General features: G+C 40.5%; 1 protein-coding gene across 4 annotated transcripts in view; it reads left to right on the top strand.

The window, feature by feature from the left end:
* Positions 1-22,150, top strand: part of gdap1l1 (ganglioside induced differentiation associated protein 1-like 1) — a 43,086-nt gene that overhangs the window by 2,324 nt on the left and 18,612 nt on the right. For 3 of the 4 annotated variants that reach the window (XM_069888152.1, XM_069888149.1, XM_069888148.1), the window contains exons 2-3: positions 10,998-11,190; positions 18,673-18,846. In XM_069888152.1, the coding sequence (XP_069744253.1) occupies positions 10,998-11,190; positions 18,673-18,846 (367 nt within the window). The remainder of the gene's footprint in view (positions 1-10,997; positions 11,191-18,672; positions 18,847-22,150) is intronic. The other variant, XM_069888150.1, reaches the window with a different exon arrangement.

Below are 22,150 nucleotides of genomic sequence, written 5' to 3'. Positions count from 1 at the left end.
TGGCCATAATCATGAGCAAGAAAGGAGACAAATATGATTGTATAAACTTGAGAGGCTCCTCAGACATCTCATTGTCTGGAATAATAAAATGGTTGTTCTCAATCATCTCCTCACAATGGCCAAAGAGCTATTCTGTGGCACAGTGTTAATCCATCCATGAAGATGTATAATGGAATGATAGTCACTGCAAAATACCTCCAAGAAAAATACATGGCACAGCACCAACTACAATGTATGGATGCTTTTACTTGACAAAAGACTTTGACTGGCAACTGAGGACCATGGAAAGGTCTTCTCAAACTTGGCTGCCCCCTCAGAAAATGTTTCAACACATATTGTCTGTTGATTTGATTCTATGATTTAACCTATGACCCTGACCTATGTGTCGAATGTTGATTAATACAAATAAAATCTGTGTCATTGTTCCAATAATTTTTCAATCTTTCTCACTTCATATTGCATATTTAATTATTTAATTTGAGAGACGTAGCACAATAGCAGGCCCTTCCAGCACAGGAGCCAACACCACTCCTCCCCCCAATGCACCCATGTGACCAGGTTGGTAGGAAATTGCAGCACTCAGGCAGGTCACAGGGAGAACATACAAACTCCTTACAGACAGTGATGATCCAGTGCCAGGACACTGGCGCATCTTTAACAAACTTCCTTTTAAAATGGAGTTAATTTACAGACCAGATAGGAAACCATTCAACCACTTCACTTCCACTCCAGGATCAAGTTCACTCCAACCATAGACATCAAGCACATCCTAGTGCAGGCTCAGAGACTGAACTCAAAGATATTATTGAAGCCCATGAGAGAATGGGCTTTACACTAAATAGCTGATAATGTTCCTCCACCAACTTGCCCCCCATTTTCCCTTTTACTGGATAGCTACTGAAACCTAGTGGCACTTCCTGAATATTCCAATCCAAATATAAATGCTAGTTTTGAACATCAATGTGATTCCTATTTACCTGAAGAGTTCATTTATTGATGTGTATAGCTTTGAGGAATATTTTCCATTGGCTTAATCTCCTTGTTTTCCACTCACCAAGGTCAAGGATGACTTGATTCAACACTGGAATTGTGGGTTCTGAGTTGACCAATGAGGTCAATGTAGGCAGCAGAGACTTTCCACAGATGGAGCAGGAGGTGGCTCTTGGAGCAGGAGGCTAGGTAGTTGGAGGTGGGCTACTCCTTCCATTGCATATGCAGGACATTAATACCTTCCTGATGCATTGTTTCAAGGTTCTCCATGTCACTTCTGTTGGAAAAATGATGGTAGATATCATGATTTGTATGTCATCATGAGGCATACATACCAGGAAGATAAATTGCACTGGACAACTGATTTGGAGGAGGGTGTTCCACCGTGATGGAACCAATGGCTTCGGTGGGCTGGAAGTCCATGCATTTTCCTTTAACTATCACTCCTGTGCCTCAAGGTCAATGGAATCCCCATTGTCATTTAGGTAGCAGCTCCAGGAGGAGGGAAATGAGATCCCTTTCCCTCTGACAATCAGAGGAGATACCCCACTATGCTTACCTCGGTCAGAATTAAACAGGAAAGTCTGCAGATGCTGTGATTGTGGTCCAATACACAAATGTGCTGGAGAAACTCAGCAGGTCACGCAGCATTTATAGGATACAAAGGATATAACCAACATTTTGGGCCTGAGTCCACCTTGATGAAGAGCTCAGGTCCAAAATGTTGGTTACATCGCTTTGCTGCCTGTAGATGCTGCGTGGCTTGCTGAATTTCTCCATCACTTTTGTGCCCACAGATGGACTTCTCTCCCTTCTTAAATCTGGTCTCAGTTATGGCAGCTCTGACATCATCTTCTAAATCCTCCTCTCTTTGATCTGAACAATGAAATTGTGTGTTTCTGCCTGAAGCACTTTATATGATGTTTTAGGATTCCAGGAGCAATGGCGTCATTTCTGAAGCTTTGTTATTTTTGAATTCAGATGTAGTCTTCCTGATGTCTTGTTGATCAGGGTAGCAGGGAAGCTGTGGGATAGAATCCAGGGTGCTCATGTCAAGGGGAGAATCATTGTTGAGGACATCTTTGAAGTGTTTCTTATGGCAGGCATTGACTGCCTCTATACTCGTGATGAGTACACCTTGACCCTCAGTAGGATGGGCCATTGGGTGTTTAGATCATAAGTAGCTTTTACAGGACTGCAGAAGCTACATGTGTCATGGCCAACACTCCTGAGCATTTTGTATTCCTTTCATCCATCTTCTGTTTATTTGATCATGGGTTTTCTGTTGGACTACCTTCAGTCGCTTGTAGAGTTCTCTTGAATAAAAGTGGAGGTTCTAATCCAGGAATGCCTTGCATTTAAGACTGACTAACTCCTATAACTTCTTGTTATTCTCATGACTCCTGATGTCTCTTCACGGGCAACAATTATGGCAGAGCTCAGGGTACCCCATAAGCTGTAGGCATTCTGTGTCTCATCTTGGGTGGGAGTTGACACTGTGATGTGATATCTAAGAAGAGTTGCCTTTGTTTGGTCCACAACCGCTTCGATATTTATCTTCCCATTACATACAAGCTCCTGAACTACGATAACAGACCATTGTTTAGATTTATCATAATTAAGTGGCATGGAAACAGACCCTTTGACCCAACTTGTCTGTGCTGATCCTGTCTCATTGGTATTAGGTCCACAAACAGGCCTTTTGGCCCAACCTGTCTGTCTGATCCTGTTCCACAAAAACTCTAAATTATTTCAAATCTATGAAGCTATCCAACTGCTTTTAAGTTGATCTAGTAAAGATGCTTGAATAAATGTCACTTTTCCATAATTAGGGTTGATTATTATAAATAAATACCTTGGTTGATCGGTATACATTAGTCTTCCTTGATATCTGTTTTGCCTCTGTCAACTTCACCTTTAATTTCCTGATTTATGCCACATTCAATGTTACATTATCCAGTGCCTCCATCCTGTTTGGTGCTCTTTGGTTTCTTCTTAAGGTGTTTGTCATCCAATCCATTTAACCATACTTGGGCCACTGTCTCATCACCTTGTCGATCATCATTTTGCCACTCCATACCCATGTTCCCCACTCCCTCTGCTTTCCCCCTCCCCTTTAGTTGAACATTGTTGAGTTAGTTGGTCCAAAGCTCGGTTATTGGTTCACCTTAACATGGTCAGCTGGGCCTTTGCCCTTTCAGGTTGGTTTGTGCATCATGCTCTAATGGGCCTTCCAGGTGTGCATGCTCTCCATGCTATACACTCCCTTTCATGTGCTTGTCAACTGATTCTTGCTTCAACCAACCTGGTGCACTAGCTCTTTCTCCACTATCTCTTCACATCACCCGGTCAGCTTCCAACCTCTAAGTTCTCCCTGACTGTCTCTGCTGTCGATTACATTTGCGCATTCCTGGGTGATCTATCCCCATCCTGGTTCACCCTTTCGAGTCCACTTGAACGCAACCCCATTGTATCTCCTTCATGTCCTTGTCAATCTATTCCTGATAAACTCTACCTGGTGCCCAGTCTCATCACCCTAACCATCATCACATTGCCACTCTACGACCAAGCTCCTCACTCTCACTTCCTTCCCTGGCAGCCCTTTTGTTGAGCATGGCTGAGTTAGTTGTTCCAACACTCAGCGTATCTTTGTTACTGGTTCACCCCTTCACTGTCTGCTGCCCTTTACCCTTTCAGGCTGGCTTAAGCTCCATTCTGCTTTGTTCCTTCCAGATTGCCTGGTCCACATCGGAATACTCAATTCTTCCTACCATCAATTACGGTTGTGCATTTTTGGGATAGTCCATGAGGGTCCAGGTATTAAACTTCATATTGTGGAGTGTACCCAAGGCAGATGCATGACCAGTTTACTCAAACAATATCCTATTTGTTCTTAAGTATTGACCCTGTCAAAGTGTCATTCTATTCAAATACTCTTCTCTCTCATTTGAATGTAATTGTTCTGCTGTCATTATTTCAGAACATGCTGGCTGAAGTAAGAGTACGCGAGATATTGCCCAAACTGATTACTTATTTTACAATTACTAAAAGAAATGGTTCCTGAACATGCAATCCATAAGCCTTGTCTAATGAGTTGGAGATGCAAATTAGCACCCCACCCTGGTAGCTGCAATGCTTAAATTCAATGAAATATAATTAATATATTTTTAATAAAATGCTTGCTGCAGTAATGATGAAGATTATCTAAATGTAGATTGGATGAAACACGCTGGGCCTATAACTTCGTGACTCCGGGTTAGTTTTAAAGAAATCTATGTCATGGAATCATGGAAATGTGTGATACTGTTTACTTCATAGTATTCATCGTAACTGAACAAACCAGCATTCATTTGTTCCTGAGCCTAATTGATAAAGTACTAAAAAAAATTTCAAATAAGTTGCTGAGTTAAAACAATCTCTTCCCTCCAGCAAAATTGTTATCTCCATAAGCTCCAGTTACTGACCTCTATACTAAGTGAAGAACTTCCTACCGTTTCTTCATAATGGTCTCATTTTTTTTAATGATCTGAATTCATTCAAACATGAGCCTCTACTTTTCCAAATTAAATAGCCTCACTTTGTAACCAAAAAAAATTACAATGTTCTTGTCCTGGTGACATCTTCAGCAATCTCTTCTGAACCCTCACAGTGCTATGACATCTTCATTGAATTGTGGTGACTTTAGGCTGGTCACTGATTTATGGCTATAGAGGCGTGAAGCAAGGCTGTGTTCTCGCACCAACCCTCTTTTCAATCTTCTTCAGCATGATGCTGAACCAAGCCATGAAAGACCCCAACAATGAAGACGCTGTTTACATCCGGTACCGCACGGATGGCAGTCTCTTCAATCTGAGGCGCCTGCAAGCTCACACCAAGACACAAGAGAAACTTGTCCGTGAACTACTCTTTGCAGACGATGCCGCTTTAGTTGCCCATTCAGAGCCAGCTCTTCAGCGCTTGACGTCCTGCTTTGCGGAAACTGCCAAAATGTTTGGCCTGGAAGTCAGCCTGAAGAAAACTGAGGTCCTCCATCAGCCAGCTCCCCACCATGACTACCAGCCCCCCCACATCTCCATCGGGCACACAAAACTCAAAACGGTCAACCAGTTTACCTATCTCGGCTGCACCATTTCATCAGATGCAAGGATCGACAATGAGATAGACAACAGACTCGCCAAGGCAAAGAGCGCCTTGGAAGACTACACAAAAGAGTCTGGAAAAACAACCAACTGAAAAACCTCACAAAGATAAGCGTATACAGGGCCGTTGTCATACCCACACTCCTGTTCGGCTCCGAATCATGGGTCCTCTACCGGCACCACCTACGGCTCCTAGAACGCTTCCACCAGCGTTGTCTCCGCTCCATCCTCAACATCCATTGGAGCGCTTACATCCCTAACGTTGAAGTACTCGAGATGGCAGAGGTCGACAGCATCGAGTCCACGCTGCTGAAGATCCAGCTGCGCTGGATGGGTCACGTCTCCAGAATGGAGGACCATCGCCTTCCCAAGATCGTGTTATATGGCGAGCTCTCCACTGGCCACCGTGACAGAGGTGCACCAAAGAAAAGGTACAAGGACTGCCTAAAGAAATCTCTTGGTGCCTGCCACATTGACCACCGCCAGAGGGCTGATAACGCCTCAAACCGTGCATCTTGGCGCCTCACAGTTTGGCGGGCAGCAACCTCCTTTGAAGAAGACCGCAGAGCCCACCTCACTGACAAAAGGCAAAGGAGGAAAAACCCAACACCCAACCCCAACCAACCAATTTTCCCCTGCAACCGCTGCAATCGTGTCTGCCTGTCCCGCATCGGACTTGTCAGCCACAAACGAGCCTGCAGCTGACGTGGACTTTTTACCCCCTCCATAAATCTTCGTCCGCGAAGCCAAGCCAAAGAAAGACTGTATAAATCAGAAACTTTACTAGAGGATTTAAAATACAAGTTCACATCCCTATTATTTTTCAGATCTACAAGTGTAAGTACCTTCCCTGATTCCTTAATATTTTATTAACCTTTCTTGTCATCTCCTGGACTTTATATGTACTATTCACTGATCACCTGGACTTCTGACTAAGCTACCAATTATTCCATATACCTTTGGTTTGATTAATCTTCCATATACACACACACACACACACACACACACACACACACACACACACACACACACACACACACACACACACACACACACACACACCACATACACATACACACATATACTCTCTCTCTCTCTCTCTCTCTCTCTCTCTCTCTCTCTCTCTCTCTCTCTCTCTCTCATATATATATAAAGAGGAGAGAAAGTATGGCCCTAGCACCAAGCCCTTTGGAACCTTGCCCTATACAGTCTTCCAGTTTTTAAAAATACCATCAATAATTGCCCTTTGTTTCCTGCTATTTTGACAATTTTGGATTAATTTCTCACCTTCATTTTGACTCAGTGGGCTTTCTGTGTTTTTTTTTTAATCACTTTACCACGTGTGACCTTGGTAAACTAAAATAGCCAGTGTGAAATACCGTATCTTGTCAAGCCTTGGTTTTGGGAGTGTTGTGTCAGGCATGTGAATGATCGGATCTACCCAATGCAGCTGACTGTGTATATCCTGTATGTCAATGCTGTGGATGTTAGCTGGAGAAAGAACACTTGGTTTGCTTATTCTTCCTTTGAATTTGGTGGATTTTGTAGAAGTAACACTGATTGTTTTTTGAGGTACCTGCTATTGGTAACCCAGGTCTCAGAAGCATGCAGGAGGGCATGGATAATTACTGCCCTCCCACATACCTAGTCAACGTTGACTTTAGTGTCAAGTCTGAGATCTTGATCTTCAAATATCATTTTGCTCAATCAGCCAAAATCTATGTTGGTGCATTGAAAGGGGTGATGAATTTTATCAACCACGGCTGGTTTCACTAAGAGGTTGATCTCAAGATAGAGGTGGGGGTTTCTAGGGTCTAGCTCTCAACCTTTACGGTCAGAGGGCAATTTGATGGAGGAGCTACACCTTGTGGATATTAAGTGTAAGATCTATTCTTCTGAATACTGCAGTGAAAGTATTAATAGTAACTCATCCACTCATCTTACACAAATACACAGCATCTAAATACTGGAGCTCAAATACTAAGTTTTCAAGTACAGGAATCCCCAGGTTATGAATGTCCGGGTTACAAATGAGCTGTTCCCCAATTCGGGTATAATGTTACCTCACTTACACTAAATAAGAATCGTAGTGCCTTCTGCCTCGTGTACAAATTCGGCTTTTGGACAGACTCAGGAATGGAACTTAATCATAACCTGGGGACTGTCTGTAACCTCATTTGAGAGTGTATTTGTTATAAGTTGAACAGCCTTACATTACTTTTGATGATTGTCTCCAGTCTTGTTGGAAGTTAATTAGAGGTGAAGTACAATTCTGCAGTAAAAGATAGTTTGAGAAATATGTGGTGCAACAACAGACTTGTTTGACTTCCGTCTTCTAGAGTGGATATGTTGTAGACCCATTAATATCACAATGAACTGAACAGCATGGCGTTTTGACTAGAAATGGATCTTCTGTGTTAATCTTGTGCATAATTTTCAATTACAATCCTAAATAAGATGATGAAATCCTAAAATGATGTTGTGTTTGAATTCATTTAAAGCACTGCTGATGTCAGCATTTATTCCGCACTCCCAGTTTCCCTTGAGAAGGTGGTGATTCTTGTAATGAAAGGTGGTCCGTACAGTTCCGATCTGTGCAAATTGCCAGGAAAGCAGCAGATGCTGGTGTTCCTATGTACTGGTCCTTGACCTTTGTGGTGGAAGCTATAAGGTGCTGTCACAGTCACCCGGATGATTGATTGCAGTACACTGTGCAGCCACTGAGAGCCAGCCATGAAAGTTTAGGTTGGTGGATAGGCTGTTAATCTAGTTGTGAGATTTGTCTTGGATGGTGTGAAGCTTCTCAGGAGTTATTGCTACACTCATTCAGTCAAGTGGAGAGTATTCTATCTTGCCCCTGACTCTCACAGGATAGGGAAAATGCTTTGGACTGTTGGCTGTCCAGAGGTGAGTCACTCACCATAGTGTACCCAACCTTTGATATGCTCTTAAAGAAACAAGGTTTATGTGGGCAAATTTGATGTGTTTCATTACAATGGTGATTTGCAGGATATTAATGGTGATGGATTCAGCCATGGTGGCACCAGTGCATATCAAGGGTAGGTGGTTGGAAATGGTCATTGCTTGGCACTTAGTGGTATGAATGTTATTTACTGCTTAACACTCCTTACCTGAATGTATGCAGGTCCTACTGTCATTTGCTGAGGAATTGAGAATGGATATGGTTGTTCGATAATCAATAAACACCGCACTTTTGACACAAGTTGAATCATTTACTGTCAGATGCACTGAGATACATTCAAAAGCTTTGTTTTGCAGGCTGTCCAACTCATATTTAAGGAAGTACAAGGTAGAAGGATGTAACACATGCAAATAGAGGCTCTGCAAGGAGCATTTCTCTGGCATTACCTTGGTCATTTAGAACACTTTGAAGGATGGTTGAACTGATCTGCCTACAGAACAGATGCCTTTAAGCATTGTGGCTGATAGTTTTCATCATTTTACAGATAATTAGGTGACAATTAGCAAGATTGGGTATGTCTGCCTTTCTGTGAATGCTGTTATCAGGTGAAAATGTTGTAATTGTACTGGAACAAAAGCAAACCTCATACTAGAGCAGGAGGAATATTTGGTCTGGTCCCATACCTCATCTTCAACGCTCATGGGCTCGGCCTTGAGATCATTAGAGATGAGGATATTCATGGAGCTTCTTCCACCCATGCACACGTTCTATCTTTGGCTTGGCTTCGCGGACGAAGATTTATGGAGGGGGTAAATGTCCACATCAGCTGCAGGCTCGTTTGTGGCTGACAAGTCCGATGCGGGGACAGGCAGACACGGTTGCAGGGGAAAATTGGTGGGTTGGGGTTGGGTGTTGGGTTTTTCCTCCTTTGCACACGTTCTATATGGTATGTGAAAACACCAGGTTGATGCATCAAATAAACTTAATTGCATGAATTTTGAGATTAATAAGTGAACTTAACCTTGTCTTTGTTCTGAAAATGCCAAACAAGTATCACGTTACTTTTGGAGGTCAATATAACATGTACAAATCAGCAGTTAGTTTAAGCAAAATCAGGTAATGCAATAGATTTTGGTTTAGCCTCATTAATCTTTGGTCCCTTTCAAAATTAAGCCTTGTTTCTCTCCATACTTTAATTGTAATAAACGCCCCTCTCTTTTCCAACAAAGAAATCAGACAGATGCCGGAACTACATTTACATTGTATGTTTTACATGTGTTCAAACCCTTTTTAAATCAATTACATTTAAAAAATGGCAGTACAAGAATAAAATTGTTTTTCTGTAGCATCCTTCACATTCCCACACCATCCAAAAGTGCTTCTTAGCTAGTGTTTCTTTTAAATATGGAGCTGAATCTTAATTTTCAAAAAAAAAAAGATGGATTGGGGGCTGTGTAAGAATTTAAAGGAAAAATGATAGTGGCAGCCCGATTTCTGGCAGAAATAGGTGAAGGGCCTGTGGTCATTTTGCTTGCAGGAAGAAAAATAATAATGAGCTCACCTTCATTTCTAATGTCACTCCTTCGGCCTGGTGGAAACTTTTAATTGATAATGGGCAGGAAGATCTGAATCTATGAGTGAAGTACAATACCAGATATCGTTATATATCCTCTGGGAACAAGCTGCTCACTATTATCGGCTTCTCCCGATCATTCATCCCAAGTCAGAACTTTAATCATCACCTGCTTTATTTCGATCATTATCCAAAATCATCTGGAACCACCAGTGACTGTTATCCAAAGTCATCTCCAACTGTCCTCACTTCACAAGATTGCTGCTCTTTTGTTCAGATTTGATCACCAACACCTCTCAGTAACTTATCAACTTGCCATCTCGCTTATTCCCTGGTAACTTTGGCCTCAGTATATTAGAGATGTTCTCTTTATCCTCTCCATTTCTTCCCCTCTCCTTCTGCAACTTATCAGCTTGTTTCCTCTTTGTCCCAGTTCAGATGAAGCAAAAACTCTTTTTTTTTGCAGATATTACTTTGGCTCATGAATATTTTGAGCATTTTCTGATTTCAGATATCAGGCATTGCCTGATCCCTGCTATTAAACTTGGTGTGCAATTGCTACAAGACAATCGGATACATTTTTCTGAATGCTTGAAGTGGGTAAAACAGTCTTTAATGGAAGTGCTATAGGCAACACTCAAGAAACTTAAGTTGGCTTATCTAGAACAGATTTATTATTAAGTGTACTAAAATATGGTGAAAATCATTCTTTTGTTTCCCATTCAAAAGTTAGCTAAGAGTTGCCTTGCTCCTGCACCATTTGCAAAAAAAAGTCACTACAGAGACCAGTGGAGTTAATGGCGAAGGCAATGAATGATCAAGCTAGTTACATGATCCTAAAAGATAGAAGATGTAGTTACATGCTGACTATTCCACTCAGTTGGTTAACTTTAGTAACTATGTCATTATTTTCAGAGCACAGCAAAACAGCTTATCCCCACTTGAACTTTATTTTCACAAATGTACTATTCATCTCAGGAACAAAGCCGACTACGCCAGTAATAATCTTTCTGTGATGTGCATGCTTGACATGCAAATTAACGTATTCAATCAATGCAAGTTGCATCCTGCAGGAAGTAGCCCTGTGCATATTTCCACAAAATATTATTTATGTTAACATGAAATACGATGCAGAATTTGCTTCTGATTCCAAATATTGTTGTTAGAACCAATGAAATGGAAAGCTGGACCAATAGAGACACTCTGGTTGTGGAGAATGAGTCCCATCCATGGAACCACAGAGATGAATCAGTCATTCCAACTTCTTCAAAATCCTCAGTGAATACATGCGATTGAAACTGAACACACATCCCTTTCCCCTCACCATCAGTTCACATTCATTTACATTTATTGCATGTAATCTATTTTTCAGGTTCGGCTACTGATTGCAGAGAAAGGTGTGCCATGTGATGAACGAGATGTTAGTTTACCATTAACTGAGCACAAAGAGCCATGGTTCATGCGGCTGAACTTGGGTGAAGAAGTGCCAGTGGCAATCCACGGTGACAATATCATAAGTGATTACAACCAAATTATTGATTATCTGGAGAAGACCTTTGTAGGAGGTACATTTTTTATGATTCATCATTACACAAGGTCATTTAGAGAACAGATTATGATACATTCTTTATAAACCATGAAGAGTAAACGCATGAGAATAAGTATGGAGGAGGTGGGAACGTTTTTTCTTTTCTTTCTTTGGCTTGGCGGACGAAGATTTATGGAGGGGTAATGTCCACGTCTGCTGCAGGCTCGTTGGTGACTGACAAGTCCGATGCGGGACAGGCAGGCACGGTTGCAGCGGTTACAGGGGAAAATTGGTGGGTTGGGGTTGGGTGTTGGGTTTTTCCTCCTTCGTCTTTTGTCAGTGAGGTGGGCTCTGCGGTCTTCTTCAAAGGAGGTTGCTGCCCGCCGAACTGTGAGGCGCCAAGATGCACGGTTGGAGGTGAGATCAGCCCACTGGCGGTGGTCAATGTGGCAGGCACCAAGAGATTTCTTTAACCACATGGAGATATTGGTCTGAAGTGTCCTTACCTTTAGTTGGTGCCTAAGTGGAGAACTGGCAGAGAAGTGTATTTTATTAGACCACCCACCCTTACCTTTCCATGTCTGCATACTGCAGTGCAGAGATTAGAACGCATTGGAGAGATCTGACCCCCTGTTCTGCTGCTGAACTCAATGTGGCCAATACATACAAGAAATCATCCTCTTGGGTTGTTACAGTCTCACCTGTGGCTGACAAAAATTCAAATATCTTTGACATATTTGTTATCGCCTTTTCCAGAGCCTTAATATTCCTCATCAACTAAAATCTCCAATCTTGCTAGATCTGGCTTTCACTCCAACAGGAACATACTGACCCTGAACTCTCCCCATTTCACAGATGTCCCAATCATTTTCTACAAGTTCCTGCCTGATGCCAGTGAAATTAGCCTTTTCCCAATTTAAGACTTCAAATTGAGGACCAATCCTATCTTTTTTCCATAATTGAAACTAATAGTATTATGGTTACTGATACTCCCCCAAGGACACATCAAGGAGATCAAATTAGGCCCTTCTCTCATCGCACTATCTACATATAGCTTCAGAAAAAAAAAATACCTGGACACTCCTATCAAATTTACTCTCTCTAATCCTAAAGCACTATGGTAGTTCCAGTCTGTGATGGTACAGATTCTATCACCAATGTGTAGATGTACAGATGGTAGTGTACGATGACTGTGATTGGCTGAGAGTGTAGCCACACCTACTGGCAGGCCTTAAAGGATTGCTCCTAGCCAGACCAGGTCAATCTGGACTGGTCGACCTACTTGTGATATGCTCCAGTCTTTTAGTTAATAAAAGCCTTGGTTTGGATCAACAAGTCTTTGGTTCTTTCGACGTGCACTACACAGTCAATATTAGGGAGGGTAACCTGCGACTGCAACTGTACAATTCCTGTACTTTTTTGTGATTTTCCTTCACAGTCCTGAACATTTATTCCCACTGATAATTGGAAGGCATAGAGTAAGACCCCATCAATGTGATGAACCCTTTCTCATTTCTAAGTTCTTCCTCATTGAACATTCTTCTTCAACTATTGCTGTGATGCTCTCCTTAATCAATTCCCCCTCCTCTCTTACTTCCCACCAGAAGCATTGATAACCTGAAACATTGAGCTGACAATCCCTCCTTCCATGCTTCAACCATGTTTTCTTAATATCACAATCCCATAGGTCAATCCATTTTGCTTTTTAATTTTAATAACTATTTTAAATTAATAAAAATATTAAGTTCATTCGCCTCAATTGTTGAGGCTTCTTGCATTAAAGTCAATGCAGTTTAGCTTTTGTGACCTTCCACGCTCCCCATCCTCTGCCCACTGGACTTGCTTGGTTTAATGTGTACATTTCCTTCAACATTTTCATCTATCATATACTACTACTTTGGCCCCTCAAAATCCATTTCTGCTTGCCCAGCCCCCTCACCCACTCCTGCCATCTGTTTGCTACCAAATTGATAGGCAGAGATAAAATTGTTTAAATTCAATACACTCATATATTAATTCATTTTGGCCAATACTTATAAATATCAAAAATGACTAAAGTTCATCCTAAAGCATACTGGGAGCTCTGCTACTCATACAGGTTTAAAAATACAATGATTAAATAGATTTCAAATGCAGACATTAAGATGGGTGATCAAACATGACCTTATTTCCTGTAATTCAAATACAAGTACACGATCCTTTATCCATAACCCTTGGGGGACAGTATGTTCCGAATTTCGGATTTTTCCGGATTTCGGAAAGCCAAGTTTAAGCCCACCCAAATTGTGCTGCTGTATCCACCCCCACCCCTTTCCAGTCGCCCTGCCATCTCTCCCCACCCCCCATCACCTGCCCGACTCGCACTGCCGGTCCCTTGCCCGGCAATTCGCGCTGCCCGACTCGCGCTGCCGGTCTCTCCACCCCTCACCCGCCCGACTCGCACTGCCACCTCTCTCCCCACTTGCCGGATTTTGGAGCTTTCTGGATTTTATATGTCCAGATAAATACCTGTATATACAATAACCATTCAAACAACACAGATTGAACTACCATTGAAACTTGGCAAGACAAGGGCATTGGCTGACTTATTCTCCTGAAGATCAGGAAAGGATTTCTATCACTGACACCTGAAACCTGAAAAACACAGTAATCAATAAATAAGGAAAGAAACTCTAAATTAAGCACTAAATTGCTTAAAAGGGCAAACAAAATAAGTGTGCTGTGTAAAGGAGAATGGCTTTCAGTGAATCATTTCACCTAAATTGCTGGTATTTGATATGTGCAAAAATTTTTAAATAGTCTACACAAGATTGTTTTTGGCTTCACAATTCAAGAGATTGCAAGGATAAGGGGATTAATCTAATTTAAAAAAAATAAAAAAGCTAAATTGGAAAGCTCATCAAAAAACTTCAACTGAATTATTTGGTCACACTTTTCACCTCCTGGGATATTCATCTCACATTAATTGGAAGTGGGATGTTAATAGAGAGGCATGAGAAGGTTAAACTTTCCTGCTTTTAATGGGAAAAGATTTAAAGATGGCTTGATAATCATCTTCGAAGGGATTGATTTTAAGAAAGGAAAGAGCGATAGATTGCTTCCACATTAAAAGGCAACCAAAATTTAAGGCAACTCCTCTTCATCTACAGCTTCATAATAGACTTCACTCCTCTGACTTCCTCTCCATCCCTGAATCTTCAGACTCAACCACTTAAATCCTCGGCCCTTTGACTTCCAGATCCCAGATCCTCAATCTTGATCCAAACTTTGCTTCTGACTTTGACCCTCAACTTTACTGCTGGATCCACATATGGTTGTCCTTTGACACAATTTTGTTGATTGCCTCTGCAATAAGAGAAACTCTGTACTCACCATAGGAGTAAGACATTTATCCAATGTCCACAGACACACAAAAATGAAACTTGAACTTTTTTTAAAATTGGTTGCAATTTTGATAATTCTTGCTGGATTGCTCCATCAAAAATGATGACTAATTCGTAAACTAATTTATATATGGCTCTTTGAGATCTAGGAACTAAATTTTGAAAGACGATAAACATGTTCTCCTTACCTATGCAAAACTATTTTTCTTTTCATGGGAAATGGACTGCAAGTGGCAGGAAACCTTTGAGTCACAGAAATGGCAGATCAGTGTGTGTCTGCACATGTGAAAGAGAACCTGGACATTGGAGCCAATTATACCCTGTAACTTTAGAAAACATTGAATGAAATCAGTAGTAATCTAGATTTTTTTCCCAGTCCAATGACTTATCATAGGTTCTATACCAAATTTCCTAATATTTCAATATTTTTTTAATTTCAGCCAAGTTTGTCATCTTTATACAATGTAGCCATAAACATTCATCTTCTTTTCCCTATTGCTCTTTGCTAATGTCAAACTAGCTGGTGAGATAGGACACTGATTTTTTTTTCAGGAAATTGCAAGACTATTTACACCACACATGTCAAACTCTGGCCCGCGGGCCAAATTTGGCCCACGATATAATTATATTTGGCCCGCGAGATAATTTCAAAAATGAATTAGAGGTGGCCCGTCCTGCAGCGAGAGCCGATGCTGTTTTTTGTAAATGTCACCCCCACCATCCTCCCCCTTCATTGCACATCCTTCCCCACCCCCTAACTATCCCCTCCCCCCTAAAACCACCCCCCTTAAAAGATGGCCAGAATATTCTCAAAAAGGAATCCAGAATGGTAAAGTTCCACAAACCTTCTGCTGGGAATCCTAACAACACCCGGGCATCAGATCCACAGGACGCGGAGGGAAAAAGAGTGTTGCAGGTTGACCATGCAAACTTTGAGAACGGGGAAAACAAAATTGTAACACGAGAAGTCTGTCAATGTCATCAGCCGGCAAGCCAGTTGGAAGGCTCCCCGCACAACCAGTCACTTCTCCCACCTGTCGAGCGGTGCGGCAGATTGGCGAGCGCCTGTGATTTCCTGTCGGCGCGACGGACATGGCAGGCTGCGCACGGCCCCCGCTGTTCCACAAAGGCTGATCGGCAGCGCACTGGGCCTGAGTGGGTGGGTAAGCAGGGGTGGGCTGAGGGTGTAGGTGAGGAGTAATGGGCAGGGGAAGTTATGGTGGTGCGAGGGGCAGTTAGAGGGAGGGATGAGTAGAAGGAGGGGTGGATAGGGAAGAGGTAAAAGGGGAGGGGCAGGGCGAGTAGGGGAGGGGTGATTAGAGGGTGAGAGACGGGTAGAGGGAGGAACAGGTTGAGGGGAGAGGCAGTAGAGGGGCGTGTATAGGATGGGGTGGGTAGAGGCAGAGCAAGTGGAGTGAGGGGTGAGTAGAGATTGGGTAAAGGACTGGTCAGGTAGAGGGATGGTGGGTCGAGGGTGAATAGAGGCCTAGAGCCTGAGGAGTGAGCAGGAAATGCTGAGTCCTGATGCAGGCCAAAATGGACACAGCCTGTGAATGCTGACTACATCTCCACAGGGACCAAATATGTTTCCTTCAGGTCAAGCAAAGGGTGAACTTGAGCTACCAACTCCTGACCTGTAACATTATCCTCCTAAAGTTATATCCTAAAGTTTAACATTACATATGTTGAAAGAAGAGAAAACATGCAGATGTTGTTGAAAATTTTCAATAAATATTTAGTTCGGCCCTCGAGTTAGTCCAAGTTTTTAATTTTGGCCCTCCGTGAATTTGAGTTTGACACCCCTGATTTACACAGTCAACTAAATAGGGATTATTTAATAAAAACATGAAATCACAGACTTATTCAGGGACTTTGTTGCAATTTATTGATTTTCCTGCCTTTCTCTGTATTGTACGGTCAGTTTGTTTACATTATTTATTTGTTGTGCGTGTTCAGTCCTTTTTTCTTTGCCCTGCCAATAAGTGGAAATTCTGCCTCAGCTGCAGTGAAAGGAATCTCAGGGTTATATGTGATGTCCAGTATGTACTTGACAATAAACCTGAAATATATTCTTACAAGATAAATCCAGTGCTTGGATAGTTAATGAACTGTTCAATAAAATTAACATGCTTCTTATCAAGAATATTTTACTAGCATACATCTTGTTTATACATTCGTATTTTCTTGTGACAATATTCTCTTAACTTGCTCCTACCACCACCCACATAAGGGACAGTAGTTGATTACCAACCAGCATGTCTTTGGGAAACTAGAGCACTGTGGAAAACACACCAGATCATAGAGGAAGCAGGCAACTTGCACACAGGCAGCCCTAAAATTTGGAATTGAATTCAGGTCCTAAATATTCTGCCATAGTTCTGCCTTTTATTTCATGTATCTTTTGTAATAACTAATCATGGTAACCAGACATGTATTTCAGATTTCAGATATATTGTCAGAATACATACATGACATTACATACAACCTTGAGATTCTTTTTCCTTTGAGTGAGGGAGAATTACCACTAATTGGTAATGCAAACTAAAACTGTACACAACGTACACATGTAAACAAATAAAGAAATGTAAACAAATTGACTGTGCAATACAGAGAGGAAAAAAAGCAATAAAGGGCAAAAGTAAGAGTCCTTAAATGAGTCTCTGATTGAGTGTTGTTGAGGAGTCTGATGCTGGAGGGGTAGCAGCTGTTCCTGAATCTGGTGGTGTGAGTCTTGTGGTATCTGTACCTCCCTCTTGATGGCAGCAGCGAGAACAGAGCATGTGCTGGGTGAAGTGGATCCTGGTAGCTGCAATGCTTAAATTCAATGAAATATAATTAATATATTTTTGATAAAATGCTTGCTGCAGTAATGATGAAGATTATCTAAATGTAGATTGGATGAAACACACTGGGCCTACAACTACGTGACTCCGGGTTAGTTTAAAGAAATCTATGTCTTGAATTCATGGAAATGTGTGATATGGATAGTGGCTGTTAGTTCCATGTATTTACTGCAGGGCATAACATCAAACATTGCATTATTTAACTTGTTAGGCATCCAATCACTATTATACACAGCAATTTTTAGGTCAATGAGTCAAAATAGAACATGTGTTACAAACATACACAAGCTACAATAGTCCAGTGAAAAAGTTTTAGGAAACTGCATAGCAAAACATTTTTATCTCGTGATTATTCTTTTTGTTGTTAATTGAAAATTGTTAAAATGTTCTAGATAATTACAATCAAATATACACACACACACACAAACATACATAGATACACACACACACATACATTATATATATTACACACATATGCATATTCATTGATTGTTCAATTATAAGACAGGACTTATTTAATATATTATAATTAAGTGCAGGTCCATATAGCATGGGGAAAAAAAAATTAGTTAACACCAGTCAAAATTTTACCTTTACCACTCATTACCAACAGTAATATTCAGATGCAGTATTCCTGCATATTCCAAAAGTAAACAAGATATACAGTATATAATTAACCAAGTAATACAAGCAAAAATAAGAGGATTGTCTTAACTATTGTGTGTGGGTGTTAATTAGGTAAGATCTTAGGAGATGTTTTTCTTTAACCCAGGTAGGTTATTAGAACAACTTTTACGTGTGGGTGTATTTTAAAATTGCTTTTGATTTTCACTTCATTTAATGAACTTGTTTAATTGAAATGATCAATGTAATGACATAGCTGTGAGGTTTAATAATTACATGATCGTAATTAATCCTCATTAGCACATCCTTTTTCTCCACAGCTAACCGGCTCTCAAACATCCCTGCTAACCATTAACTAGCCCAGGATTGCCAAAGATCTGTTTGGACTTTTGAAATGTCACATTTTAAAATCTTTTTTATAATTATTATCTCCTTTCCTATCACATGGTACTTTATACTATGGTTGTCAGTATTTTTCAGTGGTGTTTGTGGCTGCAGCAAGTAAGAATGTTGTTGCATCAGGATGTTGTTCTTATGTGTATGACAATAAACATAAGAGCAGGAGCAGTCAGTTGGCCTGTCGGGCCTGCTCCACATTAAATAAGACAATAACCTCTCATTTCATAAAGCAGAAGAAACAATGCCTGATTTACAGTTTTTCACTTCCAGAAAACTACCCAAGGTTAATTCCAGAAGCAGGTAGCCTTACTTACGCCAGAATGCAACATTTTAAAGACCTGCTTGATTCAGTTCCAATGGATGCCTACACTCATGGCTGCATTCTTCATCCGGAATTGACCACAGAATCCATGATCCCAAAGTATGCCACAGCTGAAATCCGCAGTAAGTTAATGCATAAATAAAGTGTCAACGTACTGGAACAGGGCTGACCTGCAAGTACAAATACCCAGCTATTGCGGTACCAGAATGACAATTGATAACCAGAAAATGACATTATATCAATTTACTATTATTCAAAAGCAAAGTGTGCATTCTTTTGTTAGTATTCTTCTGCAAAGACCTTTGTCTTCAATAGTATATTAAGAGTTTTAAAAGAACAGGAACTTTTATGTGCTGATTTCAAGACGTTGATCTAATGGAGGATGCTGAGAAAAATTTTGTCAAAACTATGGTAAATGGCACAGTGGCCTGGCGAACGGATCTCCTATCCCACAGCCCCAGCGACAGAGGCTCAATCCTGAACTCTGATGCGGTCTGTGTGGCATGCACGTGTTCACCCTGTGACTGTTCAATTTCAATTCCACAGAATATTATTGATATTTAGAACAACAAAAATATCGGGGATAATTACTCTTTTGATGGTGTTTACCAGGGAGCAGTAGCAAATATAAGAGGACATCTGTTTAAGGTGAATGGAGGAAAATTTAGAGTAAGATCTTCTTCTTATTATTATTTCTTTTATGTATCTATTTATTTATTTATCTATTTATCTGTTTATTTTACACAGAGTGGTGGGTGCCTGGAATATAATGGAATCTGATACAATAGGGACATTCAAAAGATTCTTATATAAGCAAAAAGGGTTATGGCGTTAAGTATGGACAATTTAGATTGTTGTGGATTAGGGTTACATAGGACGCCTCAGCATCATGGGCTGAAACGTTTCACATCCTATGAATAGATCAAAATGTCCTCATATTAACCTTCAATAAAAACAGAAGGCAGGAACAATCTCAAAATCATGATTTTTGCCCTGGTGCATACACATATGCACATTCCAAAAACTGTGAGAAGAAGCTGTCAGTTTTCTACAGCTAACTATAACAAGATGAAAGGTCTCAGAATAGTACTTTGTTCTCAGAACATTAAGTCAAAATTTGAACTTTGGTTTTGAAGCAATAAACTGCATTTATTAAAAGTGTAGATGCATTAATGAAGATACAGTAAAGTGGGTGAGTGTAGCTATTCTCTCAAAATCATTACTTCACGATATATTTTTGCATTAATGAGATTTAATTTGGAAAAAAATGATAAACGTCCTTCTTTATAACAGGCTGGCATGTGGAATGAATCTCATTTATAGAGTTGCGATTAGAGATTTGTTTTGTTCTTCCCTCTCCTTTGACCAATAGTTCTAACTTATGTGATATTGACAATTATAAAATGCCCAGTCTCTTGGTTTGCCGCTGTGCCTCATTGCTAAGGGTGTTAATTAATTAAATGATATGCAAATTGTATTTGGGTTTTTTTCTGGGGGATGGTCTGAAGTTCATTTTCTTATTTAAGCCTCTCTCCTGCGAATTGCGAACAGACTGAACATTTCTCTTCCCTGGGCTACTTGCTATCAACCGCAATGCATTGCCAACTGCCAACAAAACTTTTGTCATGCTCCAGCTGTTCTGATGAACCCTTGTATATTCAAAAATAGATAATCCTTCACATCAATACAGCACATTTAAAGTAACCATGGTGGTTGAAACATTAAACCATAATCCAATGCATATGTAGTCAAAGATCTTTTTGTGCTATTCAAAGAATAGGAAAAAGCTACCCCATATTTTTGACCAACGTTTATACAGGAATAAACATTGCCACTGAAAATGAACTAGTCATTATCTCAAGATGCTTGTGGAAATTGGCTGTCTTATCCACCTGTATAATTGTTATACACAATAAAAATATTGACAAACGTTCGTGGGGTTGCTTGAGATTGTATAACGCCAACAGATGACTTGTATACAAATTAATTTCAAATTAAGCATGTCACCAACTTATCATTTAGAACAAGGACTTCTTTTTACTTTTTATGGATCCCTACTGTTAACTTGCTGATAATTTCAGACAACTGGCAAAGCCATAGCGGGGCTTTGCCAGCTGTGAAACCTGTTAGGGCTATTAAATATCTTCACAGACTGCAAACATACAAAATATTTAAGAAATAAACTGTTAATAAAGCTCAATTGAATGAGTTGAGGTGACCTTTCCTCTCCGTTCTTTGAATGGATGGAATCAGCTCTCCTGCGCAGTTCCATCAACCAGTCATGGTTTGTGTTTTCTTTACAGATTTCTCATCACAATATTCAGCTAAGCATGATAAATTCAGAACCTATAACCTTCACCAAATACCCATAGCATTATTAATTCATTCCACCTCACCCAAAACAACTTTTTCAAATAGAAAAGGGTATTAACAAATCTGGCCTCTGGCTCAGAGGTGAATTGCTCTTCCATTCCTATATCTTGCCCATCGCAAAGGATGACCATTTCCAATTCTGTAGAATGACCCTGTAATTTATCTACTCCAGACCAATTTTTATATATATATATATATGTGTAGATGGCTGCATATGCATATTTAAGATGTGTGTATCATGTTATGAGGAGCAAAGAGAGAATGGACAAACACCACTTCTTCCCAGAAATGCAGTGGCCAATACCAGTTTAAGGTGAGTGGAGGAAAGTTTAGGGGGAAGAAGTATGTTTTTAAACCCAAAAAATGGTGTAAAGCACAGTTGGAGGTTTTTTGTTGTGGCTGATACAATAGAGACTTGAATATTCACATGGATGTAAAAAATATATAGGGGTGATGGACTGATGTAGCCCTATAAGTTAGCACAACATTATGGGCTGAAGGGCCTGTACTACACTTTGTGCTGAAAAGGGAGATTAAACTGGATGTCCCATGCTGTAAATTTCTATTCTTCTGTTCTAAATGCTAAGGAAAACCTTATCCAAACCTTCGGACTCAACTATTGGGGAATTTTCTGAGTTCAGTTTCCATCCTTTGCAAATGATCGTAAATTGAAACACTACTCTCTATAAACTATTTCACACCAAGTTCTTTCTACATCAAACCTGGAGGACAGATAGTAAATGAAGCTAACAAAGTATTTTATTAGAATTTATAGAAAGGAAGAGAGCATTAATTGTGTGTGTGTGTGTGTGTGTGTGTGTGTGTGTGTGTGTGTGTGTGTGTGTGTGTGTGTGTGTGTGTGTGTGTGTGTGTGTGTGTGTGTGTGCACCCACACGACCCACCAGACACGGGGGAATGGAGAAGACAAGGAGATGCCTTACAATACATTTCCCAATTGGTTGCACATCCACAATTTTGAGGTACATGTGTATCACCCTATTCTTTAATAAAGAAAGCCAAAAAGAAACAAACATCCAAAAATAGTCACCTAAA

This window comes from Narcine bancroftii, chromosome 6 (assembly GCF_036971445.1).
Source record: "Narcine bancroftii isolate sNarBan1 chromosome 6, sNarBan1.hap1, whole genome shotgun sequence".
Lineage (NCBI taxonomy): Eukaryota > Metazoa > Chordata > Chondrichthyes > Torpediniformes > Narcinidae > Narcine > Narcine bancroftii.
Note: the sequence above shows the minus strand (reverse complement) of the source record. Positions and strands in the feature narration are given on the sequence as shown.